The following is a 21,309-nucleotide window of genomic DNA, read 5'->3' as shown; positions in this document are numbered from 1 at the left end:
CCTGCCAGGATGACAATGGATTAAGTCTCTGAAACTGTAAGCCAGCCCTAATCAAATGTTTTCCTTTATAAGAGTTGACATGGTTATGGTGTCTCTTTACAGCAATAAAAACCCTAACTAAAAGAGTAAGCATTAATAAGCAAAGATTATCATTTGCTTTTCCAAGTTCCTACATTAAACACAAAGGAAAGCTGACATTTTGTATTGTATTGTAAACTCTCCTTTTTAAACAAATGTTTCATAAGCAATATGTGGGCAAAAGTAAGTCAAGGTTAGAAGGCATTTTGTTACCTTTAGTAATGTTGCCAGAATGTACCTCTGTAGCTGTGCATCATGAATTCGGATAGAACCACCTCCTACCTCACAGCCATTTAAAACCAAGTCGTAGTGTTGGCCACGAACCTACAAGATTCACAGAATTTTCATGTTAGATTTCTCTGGCTTTCAATTCTATAGGACTAAGACACTGCACTTAAACACAATTTATTAACAGTAGGCTCAGTCTTTTCCTTGGTTCTACTGAGTGAATCTTGAAGTTCTTTGTATTTATTTAGATATTCCATTTTCATTTGGAAGAATAAAATAAAAGATAGTACCTTTTCAGGTTCCGTATGGAGGAGGTGAATGTCACTGGGGTGAGGAGCAGTGAATGGGTGGTGGGCTGACTCCAGCTCTGTGGGACTCTCTTCCTTAGTAAGGAAGAGTGGGAAGTCCACCACCCAAAGGAAAGAGAACAGTGCTGGGTCACGGAGTACTACTCCTCTCATCTCCAAAAGGTCTGCACACTGCAATCGTAACTTCCCCAACAAAGAGCACTGTAAACAAAAGACACAAACATTAAGTCAGCTTCTTGCAGAGTGGGCATCAGATGACACAAGCTCAATTTTGAAGGCCAGGCTATAGCAAAAGACTGGCCAATTACTACATGAGACACTTTATTAGGACACAAAGATATGAGGGTGATCTGAATGCCAGATGGATAAGCACACATGACTATTAGCCTGAGCTGAATGTGTGAGCATTTCATACCACAGTGACCAGGAACACAGGCACCAGAGCCTCACAGACCAAGCTCTGAGCTGTTTGTCTACTTACTAATTTCTCTACATCTCTTTATAAGTAAATGGGATAAAATACCTACTCCAGCACTGAAGTGATTCCATTATTTATTGAGGTGAGGTATTTCTTTGTTTTCCAGGTTGGCCCTGAACTACTGAACTCAATCCTGGTTCAAACCCCGCCCCCCCAGAAGCTGGAATCACAGGTGCACAGAATAAGATTGGTAAAGTTAAGTGAGAAAAGATATATAATAAGATATAGAACCCAATACAGTATGGGGACCAGTTTCATTCATTGTAAGTTTTGTTTTTGTTTTTGTTTTTTGTTTTTGTTTTTCAGTTCCTGAAGCGCTATGGTGTGGATTGACATGCACTTAATAGTCAGAAAATGTTGGCTATGATTAGAGGTGGCATGAGTTAGATGTTGATTTAAGACTGAATTCTGAGGGCTGGGAGGCAGCTTGGTAAAATGCCTGTCATGAAATCATGAGCACCTGAGCTTGGATTCCCAGCACCCATGTAAAAGGCAGCATTTGTGGGGCAGAGACAAGTGGATCTCTGGAATTCATTAAGCACCTAGTCTAGCTCTCAGAATGTAAGGGAGAGACTGAGGAAAAATACTCAACATTAACCTCTGTCCTTCACACAGACACTCACTGTGCACACACTCACTCACATATAAACATACCACACACTCATCACACACATACAAATGGGAATTTGGGAAATAGTTAATGGTTTAGATCTGATTTCTCCACTTTCTAGCTGTGTTACAATAAGAAAACTGTTAACCTCTACATGGGCTCAGATATGTGGCCTGGGTGGCTTTTCCTCCTGAATGCTGGAATTACAGGTGTGAGCTAGCATGCCCACTTACAAGTTTTAATATTCATGTTTCTCTTTTAATGATTTGTAGCTTTTACAAGGACCTTTCCAACTACACCCATTCTCCTATCGATTCCCTGGCAAAAGTGACTTTGTTAGTACATGGCTGCACTTACCTACCACTTGTGACTGAGAGACAGTCCTGCCTTGACTATAGCAGTTGAGGGGTATCAGTCCAGCAGCCCTACCCCTCCAGTGGACTGAACTGTCCCTTTATAGTTTTGGGAATACATTGTGTACAAGTTTGTAATTAATGTTTTCTTTCTTTTGCAATCTTTCAATGTATCTTTTCATCATTGCACTGATTTCCTAATAAGACCCAGATCTGATGTGTACAATGCCAATGAAGTTGATAACTAATGAAGAGACTCCAATTTAAAATTTTCATTGTGTGTGAAAGAGAGAGAATGGGAGAGTTGGGGAGAAAGACAGAGAGACAGAGACAAAGACAGAGAGAAGAGATAACTTTTGGAAGTCAGTTCTCTCTTATCATGTGGGTTCCCAGTGACCAAACACAGGCCATTAGACTTGACAGCAATGCCCTTACCCATACAACAACTTCACTGCACCAAGACCCCCAATTTGGTTTGCTTTACGGAGACAGGGTCTCACTATGGAGTGTAGGCTGGTCTCAAACTTGAGGTCTGCTACTCTCCATACCACCATGCACAGAATGGCTCTAGTTTTTATACAGTGAACTATAAAGTACTAAAAGACATTTGCATAGCAATTTACGCAGAGCATCCCTGCTTTATGAAACTAACAGTCCATTTTAAATATGTAATCAACATGTGCTGAGACAATTTTACTCACTGCTTTCTCATGTTCCCCAGCAGTCAGGAGCACCATGTCTTCCTCTTGGATCTCCATCAATCTGGTTAGTTCCAGTCTTTCCTCCTCCATTATGAATTTAGCAAATGGTGAACTCCAGTTCCTCTTGGCGTTTAGGAATATAGGTAAGACTTCCTTGATAGAGAAAAAACTTATTGGTATTTTTTTCAAAAGTGAGATGGAGCCTGGTGGTGGTGGTGCATGCCTTTAATCCCAGCACTAGGGAGGCAGAGGCAGAAGGATCTCTGTGAGTTCGAGACCAGCCTGGTCTATATGAGCTAGTTCCAGGACATCCTCCAAAATCACAGAGAAACCCTGTCTCAAAACACCCCCCCCCCAAAAAAAGTGAGATGGATTTGTTTCCTCACAGAACAGATTTCTTGTTCCAAGCAGAAGACAGTCCCATTTATTTATTTATTTATTTTAGATTTTATTTATTATGCATACAACATTCTGTTTCCATGTATATCTGCACACCAGAAGAGGGCACCAGATCTCATAACAGATGGTTGTGAGCCACCATGTGGTTGCTGGGAATTGAACTCAGGACCTCTGGAAGAACAGTCAGTGCTCTTAACCTCTGAGCCATCTTTCCAGCCCCCCCCCCCCCGCCCACTTATTTAATTTTAAAAACTGGATTAAAATACTTTTTAAAAAAAATATTTATTTTATGTATATTGGTGTTTTGCCTGCATGAATGAATGTCTTTATAAGGATATTGGATCCCGTGGAACAGGAGTTATGGACAGTTGTGAGCTGCCATGTGGTTACTGGGAATTGAATCCCGGTCCTCTGGAAGAGCAGTTAGTGCTCTTAACCACTGAGCCATCTCTCCAGCCCCTAAAATATGCACATTAAAGGAATATAGTTTGGGACTGGAAAGATAGCTCAGTGGTTAAAAACACTGATTGTTCTTGCAGATGAACTGAATTCAATTCCTAGCATCCACATGGCAGCTTACAACTGTCTGTGACTACAGTTCTTGAGGACATGACACTCTCACAGACTTACATGCATGCAAAACACCATGAAATAAAAGCACATGAAATAAATAATTAAAAAAAAAGAATATGGTTTAACTTTCAGTATGATAGTAATTCAATTTTTCGCTAGAGAGATGGCTCAGTGGTTAAGAGCACTGACTGCCCTTCCAGAGGACCTGGTTTCAATTCCCATCACCCACATGGCAGTTCAGAAAGTCTGTAACTTCCATTCCAGGGTATCTGACACCCTGACACAGACATACATGGAGGCAAAACACCAATATACATAATATACAAATAAAATAAATTATTAAAATATTCAATGATCTAAATTGAAGTCTTTCAGTAAAAGTAGATGCACAGCAGAAATATAATCTGAAATAATGACCCTCAAACCTAAGAGCTCAGCAGTTATGGGTAATAATTGCTTTTGCAGAGAATCTGAGCTCAGTTCCCAGCCCCACACGGTGACTCACAACTATCTGTAACTCTAGTTCTAGAGGGTTCAGAGGCCTCTCTGGGTCCACAGGTAGCAGGCTTGTACTTGGTGCACATACATACAGTCAGGCAAAACACTCACACACAACCAAAAGAAATCTGAAAAACCAAAACCAAACCAAAACTAGAGCCTCACAGTTGTTAATAGAAACAGATTCCCACAGACGCTGCTCCTTACCTGACTATAATGGTGAGCTGCAAACTCTCTAATGAGCTCGACGTCTTGCCTTCTTAAGTACTTCTGATGAAAGAAATCAAAGTATACTCATCAATATGACACTCAGCTTTATAACAGGTTCACAGTGTCAAATAAGATATAAACATATTTGTGTCTTTCCATTACAAGAGTGGGATCTAATACAACTCTATTTCTTCTTCAAAATGACACAGGGCTTAAGTCTTGCTATAAGTTCCACAGGATCATTGTTTCCCAATTGCACAGGTCTCACTGGAGACTGCTGTGACTGTCACCAGTAGACTGTCATTCAATGTGCAGGTCAAGTACAAAGGTGAGTTCTACAACTTTCAGATCAAGAGGATCCAGATTTTGATGATCTGGTTCCTTTAAATATATCTAGGGTAGCCTCAAATTCATAGAGAGCTGCCTGCCTTGAACTCCTGATTAAAGGCATATGCCACCATGTCCAGCAAGACTAAAAGTATTTATTTTTACGTGCATTGGTGTTTTGCCTGTGTAAGGTGTCCGGTCCCCTGGAACTGTAGTTACAGACAGTTGTGAGTCACCATGTGGTGCTGGTAATAGAACTCGGGTCCTCAGAAGAGCAGTCATATTCTTAACTGCTGAGCCATGTATCCAGTCCCAAGACTGAGTTTCTAACCACCATTACAAATATATTCAACTACTTAGTATCCAAATGGATATAGACTTTCTTTGCTATAATCTTTTTTTTTTTATAATTGTAAACTTTAGGTTAACAAGTATGTTTACTTAGCAAGTAGATACATTTTTAGAATTATAACATAGTGGGGGAAAGGCACATTTCTCAGTATTTTCAAATTTGTAACATCTCTTTCAAAATAGTAATTTTAGGACTAGGTTGGTCTCACATATTTAAAATCTCAGCACTTGGGAAGTTAAGGTAGGGGGACTGTAAGGTCAAGGTCAGTCTAGGCTACACGAGATCCTGTCTAACACAAGTAAATATAGATAAATTATATTATTCTTTCTCAAATGTTCTTGAACCAGTATTGAATATGTTTTCTTCCAAAATATACATTCTGAAAAAACATAGAATTGTGCTTCACTTACTGCTCCTTCACGAACACATATAGCTTTGACAGTTCCTTGGGGCTTAGCCAGTACATCTTGAAGAAATCTGATCTCTGTGTTTCTGAACACATCACTGATATCCACAATCTATAAAATGGATAACAAAAAGGAATGACTAAACACAAAGTCATTTTCACTTCAAAATATTTTACAAGTAAGTTTTTTGCTTCTTTATACTTTCCTAGTATATCTGGTATGTATATGTATGTACAGTTGCATTGTTGCATATATGCAGGCACATGTATGGTGCACATGCACATACATGGGTATGCATGTAAAGGCTGGAGGAAGATGTCAAGTATTGTCCTCCATGCTCTTCCATTGTATCTTTTGCGACAGGGTCTCTCAATCAAACCCAAAGCTCCCGATATGGCTAATCTTGCTAGCCTACTTGCTCTGTCTCCACTCTTAGGTGCTGGAATTACAGGCAGGTCACAGGACTATCAGCATTGACCTGGGTTCTGCAGATCTGAACTCAGGTCCTTACACATGTGTGGCAAGCACTTACCCACTGAGCCATTTCTCTATTCCACAGGTAAGGTTTTTATAATTTTATATAGTTATTATTGTGGGAGGGATGTAAGCTCATGCAGTGTGTATATATATGCCTGTGAAACAGTACCTGTGTGAAGGTCATAGGGCAATTTTAGTTCTCGCCTTCATTTTTACATGGGTTCCAGGGATTGAACTCAGGTCATCATAGAAGTGGCAGGGGGAGTGTGTGTGGGGAGGTGGCCATAGGACAACTTAAGGGAGTTAGTTCTCTCATTCTACCGTGTGGAACCTTGGGATTGAAGTCAGGTCATCAGGAGGCCAGCAACCATCTTGTATCTCCTCAGCCATGTTGCCAGTCCAGAAATAGGGTTTTAAAGAAACAACTAGGGCTGGAGAGATGGTTCAATGGATAAGTGCTTGTTATGCAAGCATGGCGACCTGAGCTCAAATCCCCAGCACCCATGTAAAAGACAGGCATGGTCATGCTGTGCTTGTAACTCAGCTTTGGAAGGCAGAGACAAAGGGATCCTGAGAACTTGCTTTAATAAGAAAAAAGAACTCCATCTTAGTAATTTAGCATTTCAAGAATGTATTCATACAGGGTTAGTACAGGTTCAGAGTTTGCCTAAGAAGACAGACCAGATTGGCCCCAACAGTCTCAACCAGTATTCTGTATTACAGATAAACACAAAATGGTTGTATATGAGAATGTACTAGCCGGGCGGTGGTAGCACATGCCTTTAATACCAGCACTTGGGAGGCAGAGGCAGAGGCAGAGGCAGATGGATCTCTGTGAGCTTGAGTCCGGCCTGGTCTACAGAGTCATTTCCAGACAGCCAAGGCTACACAGAGAAACCCTATCCCAAAAAAGAATGTAATTATGATAATTATATTAATTGCTGTGCATGCATTTAATCCCAGCACTTGGCGGGCAGAGGCAGGTGGATCTCTGAGTTCAAGGCCAGCCTGGTTTACAGAGTGAGTTCCCGAGTTTACAGAGTGGTAGCCAGGGCTACCCAGAGAAACCCCATCTTGAAAAACAAAAAACAAACCAAAGAAAGTACTTATAACTTTGTGTGGGTATTTGTTCATTGTAGGAACTGAGCAGTGTGGTAGTTATGCCAGCATTCTCAATATCCGGCAGGTGAACACAGAAGAATCATTGTGAGTTTGAGGCCCACTTGGGCTACAGAGGGGGACCCTGTTTTAAAACAAAAAAACAGAGTACTGACTACTCATAGACTAGGCAGATTTCAATATTTAAAACTGCTACATAAACATTCTACTTTTGCTCTTACAGATACTGATAATCTGAGTGTGTTCACATATTTAAGCTCTTTACAGACCAAGGAAAATTAGTAACTCAATTATTTCCCTTTTGAGAGCCATACATAACATGGAAAAATTGAAAATGAGTTTATATTTTCTTTCAAATAACTATTCATGTCTATATAATCAGTAACTGGTAAATACTGTAATAAAACTTTATAAAATAAAAACCTTGCTCTTAAAATTTTTTTACATTTATTTATTTATTTATTTAGTGTGTGTGTGTTTCTGGTCAGAGGGCAGCTTTTGAGAATCAGTTCTCTTTCTCCACCATATCAGTTTTGGGAAGCAAATTCAGGTTGTCAGGCTTGATATAGCAAGTATCTTAATCTTACTCTTTTTTGTTGTTGTTTTTGGGGTTTCTGCCCTCATCCCGTCTCCACAAGACATGGTTTCTCTGTGTAGTCCTTGCTGTCCTGGAACTCAATCTGTATACTAGGCTGACCTTGAACTCAAGAGCTCCACCTGTCTGTGCCATCTAAGTGCTGGGAGTAGAGGTATGTGTCACCACCACCTAAGACCTTAATCTTGCTCTTACTGAGTGTGATGGCACACACTTGTAAACCCATCACCTGTAAGGCTGAGGCACAAGGATCTCAAGTTTGAACCTAGTAGCTTCAAGCCTCAGGGACTTTAACTTTTTTTTTTTTTTTTGGTTTTTTGAGACAGGGTTTCTCTGTGGCTTTGGAGGTTGTCCTGGAACTAGCTCTTGTAGATCAGGCTGGTCTCGAACTCACAGAGATCCACCTGCCTCTTCCTCCTGAGTGCTGGGACTAAAGGCGTGTACCATCACTGCCCAGCCCAGAGACCTTATCTTTTTTTAAAATTATTTATTTTATTTTATGTGCATTGGTATTTTGCCTGTGTATATATCTGTGTGAGGGTGTCAGATCTTGGAGCTAAAGACAGTTGTGAGCTGCCATGTGGGGTGCCAGGAATTGAACTCAGGTACTCTGGAAGAGCAGTCAGTGCTCTTAACTGCTAAGCCATCTCTCCAGTTCCCCAGGGACCTTACCTTAAGAAACCAAACACACACACACACACACACACACACACACACACACACACACACACACACACACACACACAGAGTCTTGCTTTTGGAAAGGGAACTTGAAAGAATAAGTAGTTCAATGCTAACAAGTTATTCTTTTTGCTGTAGTTTGATAACAACATAAAGAAACATTAAAAATAGTATCCAACAATGTAACACTTATAAATTTCTTCAAAATGCCTGAACTATCCGGGGTAGTCCTGGAAACATGAAGAAAGTACCTTCATCCCAAAGCGAATATCTGGCTTATCAGTTCCATAGGTGGCTAGTGCCTCAGCGAAAGTCATGGAAGGAAAAGGAATCGCCACAGGATCTTTATCATCAGGCCAGGAATACTGCAGCAAACCCTCAATTAAACGCTGAATGCCAGTCTGGTCTACAAAAGACATTTCTATGTCAATCTGAAACCAAAATAACATGGAAACTAACATGAATAGTCACAACATATATTTCTTGGCTTTAAGTTACCATATAAATAACTGCCCAGAAACAATACATGGTTAAGGTATAAATATTATTATACATCACTTTTATGTTGATGACTGCTATTGCCTAACATACATCAACTTGCTTACTTCCGAATCTAGCTCAAGGTTCAGAGAAGCTAAGCAAATTGCTTGCATAATGCAATCAGTAAGTAGTCAGGCAACACCTGATCCTGGTCTTTATGATTCCAAACTTGTGATTTTTGCATTTAATTACATTAATTAATGCTACATTAATTAGTGCTATTGTAACAAAGCCAAAGGTTTTTTTTTTATAAATCTATAGATTAGATAAGTAAATATCAGCATATAAATTATCATAAATGTTAAAACACTAGGAATATATGACATGCCTTAGGATGAATGGAATAGATTAAAACTACTTTGAGATCCCATTTCTTCCCAGGCAGAATGCCAAGAAAATGAAGGATGGGGATGGAGAGATGGTCCAGTGGTCAAGAGTACTTTCTGCTCTTGCAGAGGACTTGAGTTCATTTCCAGCATGGCAAAAAGCCACCTGTAACTCTAGTTCTAGGGTTTCCTGTGAGCACCAGCCATGCACATGCAGGCAAAATAGTCACACATGTAAAACGAAAACTTGCTGGCCATGGTGGGACACCCTGTAGCGTCAGTACTCAGGAGACAGAGGCAAGCAGATCTCTATGAGTATGAGGCCATCCTGGTCTACTAAAGGAGTTCAAGGTTAGCCAAGACTACATAGGGAGAATTGACCTTGTCTCAACTGCCCCACACCTGGAAAAAAAGTCTTAAATCTATAAAAAAGAACACAAATGACAATAAATGCTGCGCAGAGATTGAGGAAACAAAGAACCCTTATTCACTGCTGGTGAGAGTGTAAACTGGTGCAGCCATTATGGAAATTAGTATGTAGCTTCTCAAAAAATGACAATTAATATATTATCTGGTTTTCCCACTCTTGGTTATATACTCAAAAGCTCTAACACATCTATGTTTATTGCTGTACCATTCACAATAGCTAAGAAACAGAAAGAGTAGATGAAGAAAATGTGACAGATACACACACACACACACACACACATTATTGAGTCGTAAAGAGAAAGAAAATCATGACATTTTCAGGAAAATGGAATTGGAAATTATGTTCAGTGAAGTATCTCAGGTGCAGAGACAAGTATCCCATGCTTTCTCTTATATGTAGATTTAAATTTTTACAATACGTATATACATGTGTGCAGATACAGGTCATGGAACTATAAGAGGTAAAGAAGAGATCTTAAGGGAGAGGAATAAAAAGCAAGGTGGATGCGTGTGATATAAAAGGAGAAGGGGATGGTGGGGGAAGCAGAACCGTGGGAGGCAGGGCATCAACAAAAATGAATTGTATATGAAAATGAAACACGAGACCCATTGCCTTTTATGTTAACTTTTAAAATCTCATACAATTACTGCCCTAGGATTGAAAATCCTTAGTTGTAGCAAACATGAATTTATAAGAGCATGTATATATAACTGAGTACCTGAGTAAACTCCGGCTGTCTATCTGGTCTTGATCCTTCATCTCGATAACACCGGGCAACCTGAAAATATCTGTAATTGAAAACTAGAGTTAACAGCTGGAGAGATGGTTCAGAGGTTAAGACCACTGGCTCAGGACCTCTTCCAGAGGTCCTGAGTTCAATTCCCAGCAACTACATGGTGGCTTACAGCCATCTATAATGAGATTTGGCACCCTCTTATGGTGTGCAGGCATACATGCAGGCAGAACGCTGTATACACAATAAATAAATAAATCTAAAAGAAAAAGAAAATGAGTCAACCTAGCCTTGATTTTTAAATGATCAAAATAATTTTTTCCAAAGTTTTGGCAGTACAGGCTATGAAACAGACGAAAAGAAACTTTATTTGTGGTGCTAAAGCTCAAACTCAGGCTCTTGTGCATGCTAAGCAAGCACTCTACTATGAAACTATCTCCCAGTCTCAGAAACTTTGTTATGCCCAAATCTAATCAGATACATAGCTCACCCATGAGAGACTAGTATTTATAGATGGATTTCAAAATATAACACCTTTGAATACTCATCTATGAGGTGGGCATGCAAACTGTCCATGTTTCTTTACAGATGTGCTTCTACTTCCACACGCCGAGATACTGCTTTATCAGTGCACTGAGCCGTCCTATGCACTTCCACACCCTGAGATACTGCTTTATCAGTGCACTAAGCCATCACCTTCACCTTCAGAAATGAAGCTCCCTCTGTCTCTGCAGGTCTCGCATACAATGCTTTCTTCCTTCCTCTTTAGTGTTAATTTTAAAAATTAAAAATTAAATCATATATAAGTGTGCTTTGTTCATGTGTGGGTAAATGCATGCCTGGAACTGGAGTTACAGACGGTTGTAAAGTATGTGACCTGGGGCACTGGGAACTAAACTCAGGTCCTCTGCAAGAGCAGCACATGCTCTTAAGCCCCAAGACATTTCTCCAGCCTGAATACAATGCTTACTATATTTCCCCCATTTTCCTTCCCTTCCTTCCTTCCTTCCTTCCTTCCTTCCTTCCTTCCTTCTTTCTTTCTTTTTTTTTTTTTTGTGTGTGTGTTTTGAGACAGGGTCTCTCTGGTAGCTCTGGCTGTCCTGGAACTCACTCTGTAGATCAGGCTGGCCTTGAACTCACAGAGATTCACCTACCCCTGCCTCCTGAACACTAGGATTAAAGGTGTGCATCACCATCACTCAGCCAATATAATTTCTATCTAATGTTTTATAAATTTCAATATACTTTCAACTTATATATTTTTTTTCCTCCAAGACAGGATCTCACTGAGATCCACCTGCCTCTGCCACCCAAATGCTGGGATTAAAGGCATGCACCACCACTGGCCCAGCTCAGAACTTTATCTTTAATCCCCTGCCAGAACTACCTAATGCCAGCTTTCTACCTAATGCCAGTTGATAAACTTTAAATAAATGATGACTACTACAATTTTTAGGGTATAAACAATCTCAAAATTCATGTACAAATCTTAAATTCTTCAAATCAAACAATTTTAAGATTTTGTGCTATTACTGAGTGACAGGTGGGTTATACAGGTGTGAGGGTACACATACATGTGTAGGTCAGAGGACAACTTTGTGGAGTTAGTTCTCTCCTTCCACTTGTGTATGGGCTCCAGGGACTGACCTGACACCACCAGCCTTATGGCAAGAGCTTTTAGCCACTGAGCCATCCCACCATTCCCAGAGTAGACAAGTTTTGTCTACCCCTGCCCCGCTGGCCTTTCTTCCTCCCTTTTTGTATGAATAATAGCATTACCAAAAAACAAAAAGCCAGTTTACCTGTCTAAACCACCAACCATCAGAAGCTGCTTAAATTGCTGAGGACTTTGAGTGAGAGAGTAAAACTTTCCAGGTTCCCTGGATGGTACTAAAAACTCTTTGGCACCCTTTAGGAGAGAGAGGTAGAAGAGGGAGAGAAGAGAGACATTATTGAAAAAATACACAAACAAAACACCTAAGCCAGGTATGGCAAATGCCTGCAATTCCAACACTCAGGAGGCTGCGGTAGAGGAATAGTAAGTTCAAGGGCACCCTGACCCACAAGAAGATTCTGTCTTCATAAAACAAAGAAAAAGAAAAATCCTGAAAAAAAAATTAACAATAAAACAAATTCAAAGTATAAGTGACTAGTGCCAGTAAATACGTAAATACACCAAGGAAATTAAAGAGCAAAGTTCCCAAAGACAGATGATTTCTTGTTCATCTTATAGTCCATTAAACAATTTGCATACAGCAATATTTATTTATTTATTTATTTATTTATTTATTTATTTATTTTGTAGACAGAGCCACCATGTAGCTCTTGCTGGACTGGAACTCACAGAGATCCACCTGTCCTTGCCTCTTGAGTACTAGAATTGAGACATGTGCCATGCCCAGATACAATAAACTTTTTAAAATACATTTTATTGTATTTTTTTATGTCTTTGTGTGTGTTTGTTGTGTGCAAACATGCATGTGGGTACACACACAGGCTAGAATTGGGCATCAGAACCTCTGAAGCTGGAGATATAGGCTGTTAAGAACCACTTGACTTGGGTGCTGGAAACTGAATAGGGTCCTCTGGAAGAGCAGTAAGTGCTCTCAGCTGCTGGGCCATCTCTCCAGCCCCTAAAATAAGCTTTAAGTACTGTTCCTATATAGTAATTATTAAGTTTATGTGTGTAAACAAATTCTCTATTTTATTATTAGCAGAACAAATTTTGTGCATCATTTCCTAAGCAAGTAATTTTTTTTAATTATGAATTTTTTATAATAATTTTATTATATATACAACATTCTGCTTCCATGCATATCTGCACACCAGAAGAGGGCACAAGATCTTATAATGGATGGTTGTGAGCCACCATGTGGTTGCTGGGAATTGAACTCATGACCTCTGGAAGAGCAGTCAGCGTTTTTAACCTCTGAGCCATCTCTCCAGCCCCAATTATGAATTTTTTTCAAATGTGCATTAGTGTTTTGCCTCTATGTTTGTCTGTATGAGGGTAGGTATCCTGGATCTAGAGTTACAGAGAGTTGTGAGCTGCCATGTGGGAGTTGAACCTGGGTCCTCTGGAAGAATAGCCAGTACTCTTAACCGCTGAGCCATCTTTCTAGCCCCAGCAAGTAACTCTTAAATGTTTTCCTTAAATGTTTTGTTTTGCTTTTGGGCTTAGGACCTTGAACATGCTGCACAAACATTGTACCACTGAACTAGATACCTAATTCATAAACTGTTTTTTAAAAAAGATTCATTTATTTAATTTATGTATTATGATTATTCCATCTACATGTACTCCTGAATACCAGAAGAAGGCATCAGATCCCACTAGAGATGACTGTCAGCCACCATGTGGGTGCTGGGAATTGAACTCAGGACCTCCAGGAGAACAGCTAGTGCTCTTAACTGCTAAGCCATCTCTCCAGCCCCGAAATTTTTTTTAAGTGTACAGATTGAATAAAGAGTTATTAAATATCAGTGTTTTTTTAAAATCTCAGTTCTTTTTTTAACAGGACCTATGTAGACACAGCTGCTGGTCTCAAAGCTGTGATCCTCCTGCCTTAGCTTCCCAAATGCTGGGCCTACAGGCATGCATCACCTTGTCTGTTTCTTTTTTTCCTTATTAATATAGCATTTATTTTCCTTGTGTCAAATCCCAAGCCAACCACTTTCTGCTCACTTCCTTAAAAAGTACAGGAAAAAGAATATATAGGGAAAAAGAGCTACATGGGAAAGATGGAGACAGATCCTTCACTGATGGAGAGAATGAGACAGACCATCAAAAGGACCTATGGCTTCTAGGGGACCAAGCCAGACTTACACAACCAAAGAGTTGTTGCTCTAGAGTGGTTCCTGTCCTAAGCAATGATAAGGCTTCCATAGTTCCCTACAGTGGTTCCTGTCCTAAGCAATGATGAGTTTCCCATAGTTCCAATCCCACCACCTGGACCAGCCCCCAACCATGGCAGTCCTAGCCTCAGTGAACTTAGCTGCAGCGACAATATTCCTGGAACAAGTGCTGGCTTGAAAGTTGCGGTTAAGGACAAATGAGGCTAGGGAGTATGGAACCACGTTAAGCTAAAGTGCTTCTTTGTCACTAGTGTCCCTGGTCATTTTAGCACCTTTGTAGGCAGTGGGCAGCTTGGCAGCGCAGAGGTAAGGTAGAAGCAAACTTGGAGCAGTTATAGGTTTTTAGAATGAAGGGATTATAATGGATAGTTGCTCTTAGTAGACAGGGGCACCTCCATCTCTTTAAAATTTTTTTAGTTGGCACAGTTTTAAGATTTTATTTTCATGTTTTTGGTTTTCTAGCCTTTGGGTATGTGTGCATGAATGCAGTGTTTACAAGCCAGAAAAGGGTTTCTGTTCTCCTGGAGCTGGAGTTTCACTATGTTCTTTTAACCACTGAGTCATCTCTGCAGCTCAGTTCACACAGTTCTTAATGAACAAGGTTTTAGTGAAACACTCATTAATGATTTGTATCTATAAAATTCAAGGGATAGAGAAGTCATGCAGAATAAAGGCATTCTGATCCAAAATGCTGATATACACATAATTTTCTCAAATCTTAAAATAACCAAGTTAATGTGAAAATCCTGGGATAACAATAAAAGTAAATAAAGTGAGCCAAGTGATCTAAAAAAGCAAAGCAATCATTTTTATAATGAAGAGGATACTACTAGAAAGATGTTAAATAACAGACATACCCCTGGGGTCCTCTTAAACAATGTTGGGGTTTCTACATCCACAAACCCTAAGAACAGAGAAAAAGCAGTTAATACATAGCAATTTGCCAAGTACAATGTCAATAGGGAAGTACAAGTCAGAGGCTCCCTTTAATTAGGAAGATATCTGAAGTAAGAAATACTCAGATTGGTTTCCACAAATCAAAGAAAGCTGAGACTTGTAATTCTGCTCACAGAGCTGATGTTTATGATAGGGAATGACCCTAAGCATCTGATAGGGAATGATCCTAAACGTCTGATGGATTTGTGTCTACCAAAATGCTCTGCTAGTACAGCAGTGATGAAACAATAAAAAGTATCCAGGAGTGCTCTAGTTTACCCATGGGAAACCTCAGACTTCCCAAAATTGGTGTATACCCATGGGCATCGTGGTCTACACCTGCAACCCCAGAACTCAAGAGGCTGAAGTGCTTGTGGATTCAAGGTCAGACTGAATGTACCTCCAACAAACAAACAAACAATGAAAATAAGCTGAGTGTAGCTGGTCATACTGTAATTCTAAAATTGATGAGGAAACGGCCAAAGACTGTCCTCAGTAGTGGTGGGAAATACTAGTTACTATAATAGACATTATTACCTTTATTTTTATTTTTTTGATTTTTTGAGACAGGGTTACTCTACATAGCTTTGGAGCCTGTCCTAGAACTCATTTTGTAGACCGGGCTGGCCTCAAACTCAGAGATCTCTGCCTGCCTCACCTTCTGAGTGCTGGGATCAAAGGTGTGCACCACCACTGCCTGGTGACATTATTACTTTTAAGGATATATTTGTGACCCAGTAAGCAACCAGTCTACACCCTGATCTTATTAGACTTCTGGGAAGAGGTAACCCAACAATGAAGAGCATATACAATAAACCAGAACAGACTTCAGGCTTACCGTGTAGATTACAAAGATATTCCCGCATTTTCATGACCATGTGGGACCTCAGCCGCAGGTTATACTGCATTTGGAAGCTTCGAAGATCTAAATACCGATACTGCAAACGAAGAGCCTCTGTTTTCTACACAAGTGAAAGATTTTTATGCTTAAATATTTTTGAACATTAAAAAGGTAGTTAACTTTAATTTTTTAAACTTACATTTATTTATTGGTGGGGGTATGTGTAGGTGTGTGTCTGTTGTAAGTCTGTGCACATGAGTGCAATTAACCTTGGAGCCAGGGGCTTTCCCCAGAGCTGGAGTTATGGCACATTGGAGCCACCTGATGCACTCTCATGTCCTTTGTTAGAGTAGTACGTGTTCTTAGCCACTGAGCAATCTTTCCAGTTCAGGGTTGTTTATTTTCAAGTCTGTTAATCATTATACTCATCTTTATACTGAGAACTTAAAAAAAAAAAATTCGTTTAATGTGGTTAATAGCTCAGTTCTTTCATACCAGGAATAGAAATAGTAAGAAATGCCTATACTAACTTGTTTTTCTGAACATTTACCTTAGGAAATTTATTTTCTTTCTTTTCCATAAAAAAGGTCAACTTTATAATTATATTTTTTTCAATGAACTTGAATATAAGACTTAGTGGTCACATAATTAAAAATCTCTCTCTCTCTCTCTCTCTCTCTCTCTCTCTCTCTCTCTCTCTCTCTCTCTCTCTCTTAGACAGGGTTTCTCTGTGTAGCTTTGGAGTATGTCCTGGAATTGGCTCTGTAGACCAGGCTGGCCTCAAATTTACAGAGATCTGTCTGCCTCTGCCTCCCAAGTGCTGGGATTAAATGTGTGTGCCGCTACAGCCCAGCCTTAAAAATCTCTTAATAGGGCTGGGGAAATCAGCTTAGTGGTGTAAAGTTTCACAAAAGCCACTTAAGAGAGAAAAATTTACTTTGACTCTCAATTCTGGTTACAGCCCATCACTGCAGGAAAGTCAAGGCAGCAGGGACTAAGGCAGCTGGTCACATTACATCCACAGCAAGAGCAGAGAGCAAGGAATCAATGCATACAGGCCAGTGCTCAGCTTGCTCCTTTTCATCCAGCCCAAGGCCCAGGACATGAAATGATGCCACCTACATTGCAGGGTTCATTTTCCCACATCAGTTAATCCAATTAAGAAAATTTCCTGAAGACATGCTCACAGGCCAACCTTGTTTGGACTACCCTCACCCAGACTGCTTTCTCACACGATTCTAGGTTGTGCTAAGCTGATTTAAAATCAGCCAGCACTGCTGGAAAAGGACCTGTCCTGTGAGCACAAACACCTAAGTTCAACCCTGAGCAGGACCTAAGGAGCTGGGTGTGAAAGGGCACACTTGTGATTCTAGCACAAGGCAGGTGCAGACAGGCAGATCTCTGGAGCTTGCTGGCCACTCAGCCTACTCTATTTGGTGAGTTCCAGGCCAGTGAGACCCTGTCTAAAGGCAGACAGTGCCTGAGGACCGACACTCAAGGTTTTCCTCTGGCATCCACATACACACATATGTGTATGTACATATACACAAACACCTTAGTAGATTGGCTTAAAAAGTAGGTATATAAACTGGGCATTGGTGGTGCACACCTTTAACCCCAGCACTTGAGAGGCAGAGGCAGGCGGATCTCTGTGAATTTGAGTTCAGCCTGCTCTACAGAGCAAGTTCCAGACATAGCAAGGCCCTGTCTCAAAAAACCAAAACCAATCAACCAACCAACCAAAAACAGGTATATACAAGTTTATAATTGTGACAAAGTTAAAATTTATCTGGGTATACATTTTTTCTTTTCTTTTTAATTTGGGTATAACCTGGCTGCCTCTATCAAACTTTGAAACTTTTGGCTAAGATCATCCTAAATCCAGAGCTGGAAAGATGGCTCAGTGGTTAAGTGCACTGTATGTTCTTCCAGAGGACCTGGATTCAATTCCCAGCACCCACATAGGAGCTTAAAACTATCTGTAACTCCAGTTCCAGAGGACCTGATACCCTCACACAATACACATAAAATAAAGTTAAAAATTATCCTAAATCTGTAATTCTGTGGTTGTTCCAGAATTGCTGAATTGTCAAAACTGCTTTAAGCATACATTTTATTACAGTTAGAAGTTTCAACTTAATAGGAAAAAGATTCCCCTAGGAAACTTTGCCATTTCCAAGCTAGATATAAATTTTCTTTCGACATTTTAAACAATAGCAATAAAAAACTTGAACAATAGAATACTTCAAGTCTTAAAGACAGAATTCATTTCAACCTGTCTGGACTCCAAGAACATAATAAGCTGTCAGCTTGTAGAATAATTCATTAGGATAATTGATAATAAGATACTCATTTTATAGAAGGTAAACTTCTTTAAAAATTCTGCTACTTTTTGATCACTTTCTAGATACTTGATTTTATAATGAGAGGCCCTCACCTTCACAAAGTCTTTAATTTCAAAGGGTAGCTTCTTGCAGGTATTCAGGAGCTCGGCTGTTTTAACTTTGATTTCAATCTCACCTGTTGGCATTTTCTTAGGAAAAAAAAAGACCTATTTTAGAAAATCATTTTTCAGGACATGTATGCAATATAAATTTGTAAAATATATGCATTTATATACATATATAAGATGTTGTCAAGCTACAGGCTAGGTTACAAATAATAAACATCTATATGATTTTTATATTCTTATTTACATCTGTGGCTCCTAAGATCAGCAAATATCATTACATATTTGTCAAGATCGACATGTCTCTTTGCGCACACTTATATGGCTGTTGACATCTGTGAGTTCATATGTGGAACTTAGGAACTTTAGTGCTAAGTGTCCACAAGGACTCAATCTGTGTTGTTAATGTTCACGCAGACATTGTAAATGCACAAAGACAAACTTCCTATTTCCTAAACTACTGACTGGATTCTCTTGTCCTGGAGGCCGGGAGATAACTGTCCCAGATACTTTCACCACAGATTCCACAGGGGCTTCACATAATATCTTCTTCACAGATGCAGCTGACTGCAAAGTAAGGGGAAGGAGAATCAGTTCTGAGAATAAATGAACTTATAGAACTCTTCAGTGAACCTAGAGTTTAGAAAAATGATATTCATGGCTTACTTGCTGTAATATTACAGCTGTCTCAATGTTATTACAAGGTTTCGTAAATTCCATTGCCACTTTGGCTCCATATAACACAGTCAGTGAGACCACTGGGAGTCCTCCCTCCTGCCTTTCCTTTGACAGGGTCTCACTATATAGTCCACATTGGACTTGAATTCTCTGCCTTCTTGCCCAGCTTTCCAAGTGCTGAGATTGTAGGTATGCACTATCATGTCCCCTGGCTACTCACCATGCAAATGAGTCAGTATGGCCTCAAACTCACAAAGATCTCCCTGCTTCTGCCTCCCAAATGCTGGGATTAAAGGCATGCACCACTATGTCCAGCTTTCCAGCTACCTTTTATTTTAAGACAGAGTCTAAGTTGCCCAGGCTGGCTTTATTTAGTGAGTGTGTGTGCTTGTATGTCTGTGTACACATGTGCCATGCCTAATGTAGAGGTCAGAAGACAGCTTGTAGGAGTTGGTTCTCTCCTTCCATCACATGGGTCCCAGAGATCAACCTCAGTCTGTCAGGTTGGTGGCAAGAATCTTTATCCACTGGGCCACCTCCACAATCCTAAATCACATCTCTGTCTTTGGTATACTTTCATGTATATGTGTGTGTACATATAATTTATATATAATTATATATAATTTAGATAGGGTCTCATGTAGGTCAGGTTGGCCTTGATTGACTATACTGCTGAAGCTGGCCTTAAATTCTTTTCTTTCCTTTTCTTTCTTTTTTTTTAATTTAAATTTAAATTTAAATTAGAAACAAGATTGTTTTACATGTCAATCCCAGTTCTCTCTGCCTCCCCTCCCCTCCTTCCCTGCCTCCCCCACCCTACCTATCCCTTTCTGCTCCCTGGGAGGGTGAGGCCTTCCATGGGGGAATCTTCAGAGTCTGTCATATTCTTTGGGATAGGGCCTAGACCCTCCCCTGTGTCTTGGCTCAGGGAGTATCCCCCCATGTGGGATGGGCTCCCAAAGTCCATTCCTATGCTAGGGATAATTACTGATTCACTACAAGAGGCCCCATAGATTTCTGACTGGCCTTGAATTCTTGAGCTCTTGCATCTGCTTCCCAATGATGAGATTTTAAGTGTATGCTATTATGTCTGACTTATATTTTCTTTGAAAATTATTTTTAGGTTATTTTTTTTTTCTATAAATTTCATCTTCACATTCTGGGTCCTTTATTGATTTTTTGATAGCTAATTTATTTATTACATTTAGTGTGTGTGTTTGTGTGTCTGTGTGTGTGTGTGTGTGTGTGTGTGTGTGTGTGTGTGTGTATGTGTGTATGCAAGCACTCACATGAGGCAGTATGGCACTAATAGAAGTCAGAGGATAACTTGTGGGAGTTGGTTTCTCCTTCTACCATGTGGGCTTTGAGCTCACACTGTCAGGATTGGTGGCAGGCACCTTTATACCCTCTGAGCCATCCTGCCACCTGGCACTCCCACCTCCCCCTTTTGCATAGCTTTTTATATATTAGAGAAACTGGCTTTTGTCTATGGTATTAGGTTTGCCTGAATGTATGTGAGTGTAACGTACACATGCTTGGTGCTCTTGGAAGCCAGTGAGAACATTGGATCCCCTGGAACTGGAGTTAGGGATGGCTGTGAGCTGCCATGTAAGTGTTGGGACTTGAACCCTGGTGCTTAACAAAAACAGCAAGTGCTCTTAGTAGATTAGCCATCTCTTTATTCCTTCAGTTCATCATATCTTAATGCTGTATATGGTTTTCGTTTTTATTAACAAAATTAACTCCTGAAATTAAAACTTAAAAATGCTGATCAAACTATTTAGCTTACACTATATCCTACCAAAGAAGCCTTTAGATAATGGAAGGAAACCTTTTATTACCTCATCCTGGGGAATGATAATTTGAACAAGACCATGGCAATCTCTTAGGACTAAGAAGGTGTTTTGCCTGAATAATGGAAAAAGAAAGAATATTTTAGGATAAAGTCTCTCAACTCAAAATTTAAAGACAAAACCAGTAATAAAAGTTCCATGTAATTTCCCCATTTTTATAATTGTGCACTTTTTAAAAAAGATTTTATTTATTTATTATGTATACAACATTCTGCTTTCATGTATATCTGCACACCAGAAGAGGATAACAGTTGGTTGTGAGCAACCATGTGGT

At 39.8% G+C, this 21,309-nt stretch overlaps 1 protein-coding gene across 3 annotated transcripts in view; it reads right to left on the bottom strand.

Moving 5' to 3' along the window:
- Dars2 (aspartyl-tRNA synthetase 2, mitochondrial) overlaps positions 1-21,309 on the bottom strand; it is a 28,323-nt gene that overhangs the window by 3,635 nt on the left and 3,379 nt on the right. For 2 of the 3 annotated variants that reach the window (XM_027417242.2, XM_027417244.2), the window contains exons 3-15: positions 21,024-21,090; positions 18,970-19,071; positions 18,493-18,588; positions 16,053-16,176; positions 15,136-15,182; positions 12,226-12,332; positions 10,409-10,478; positions 8,646-8,825; positions 5,526-5,633; positions 4,434-4,496; positions 2,757-2,909; positions 597-815; positions 292-402 (exon numbers count right to left, since the gene is read on the bottom strand). In XM_027417242.2, the coding sequence (XP_027273043.1) occupies positions 292-402; positions 597-815; positions 2,757-2,909; positions 4,434-4,496; positions 5,526-5,633; positions 8,646-8,825; positions 10,409-10,478; positions 12,226-12,332; positions 15,136-15,182; positions 16,053-16,176; positions 18,493-18,588; positions 18,970-19,071; positions 21,024-21,090 (1,447 nt within the window). The remainder of the gene's footprint in view (positions 1-291; positions 403-596; positions 816-2,756; positions 2,910-4,433; positions 4,497-5,525; positions 5,634-8,645; positions 8,826-10,408; positions 10,479-12,225; positions 12,333-15,135; positions 15,183-16,052; positions 16,177-18,492; positions 18,589-18,969; positions 19,072-21,023; positions 21,091-21,309) is intronic. The other variant, XM_027417243.2, reaches the window with a different exon arrangement.

The sequence above is a fragment of the Cricetulus griseus genome, chromosome 5, assembly GCF_003668045.3.
Source record: "Cricetulus griseus strain 17A/GY chromosome 5, alternate assembly CriGri-PICRH-1.0, whole genome shotgun sequence".
NCBI lineage: Eukaryota > Metazoa > Chordata > Mammalia > Rodentia > Cricetidae > Cricetulus > Cricetulus griseus.
This window is presented reverse-complemented; position numbering and strand designations above follow the sequence as displayed.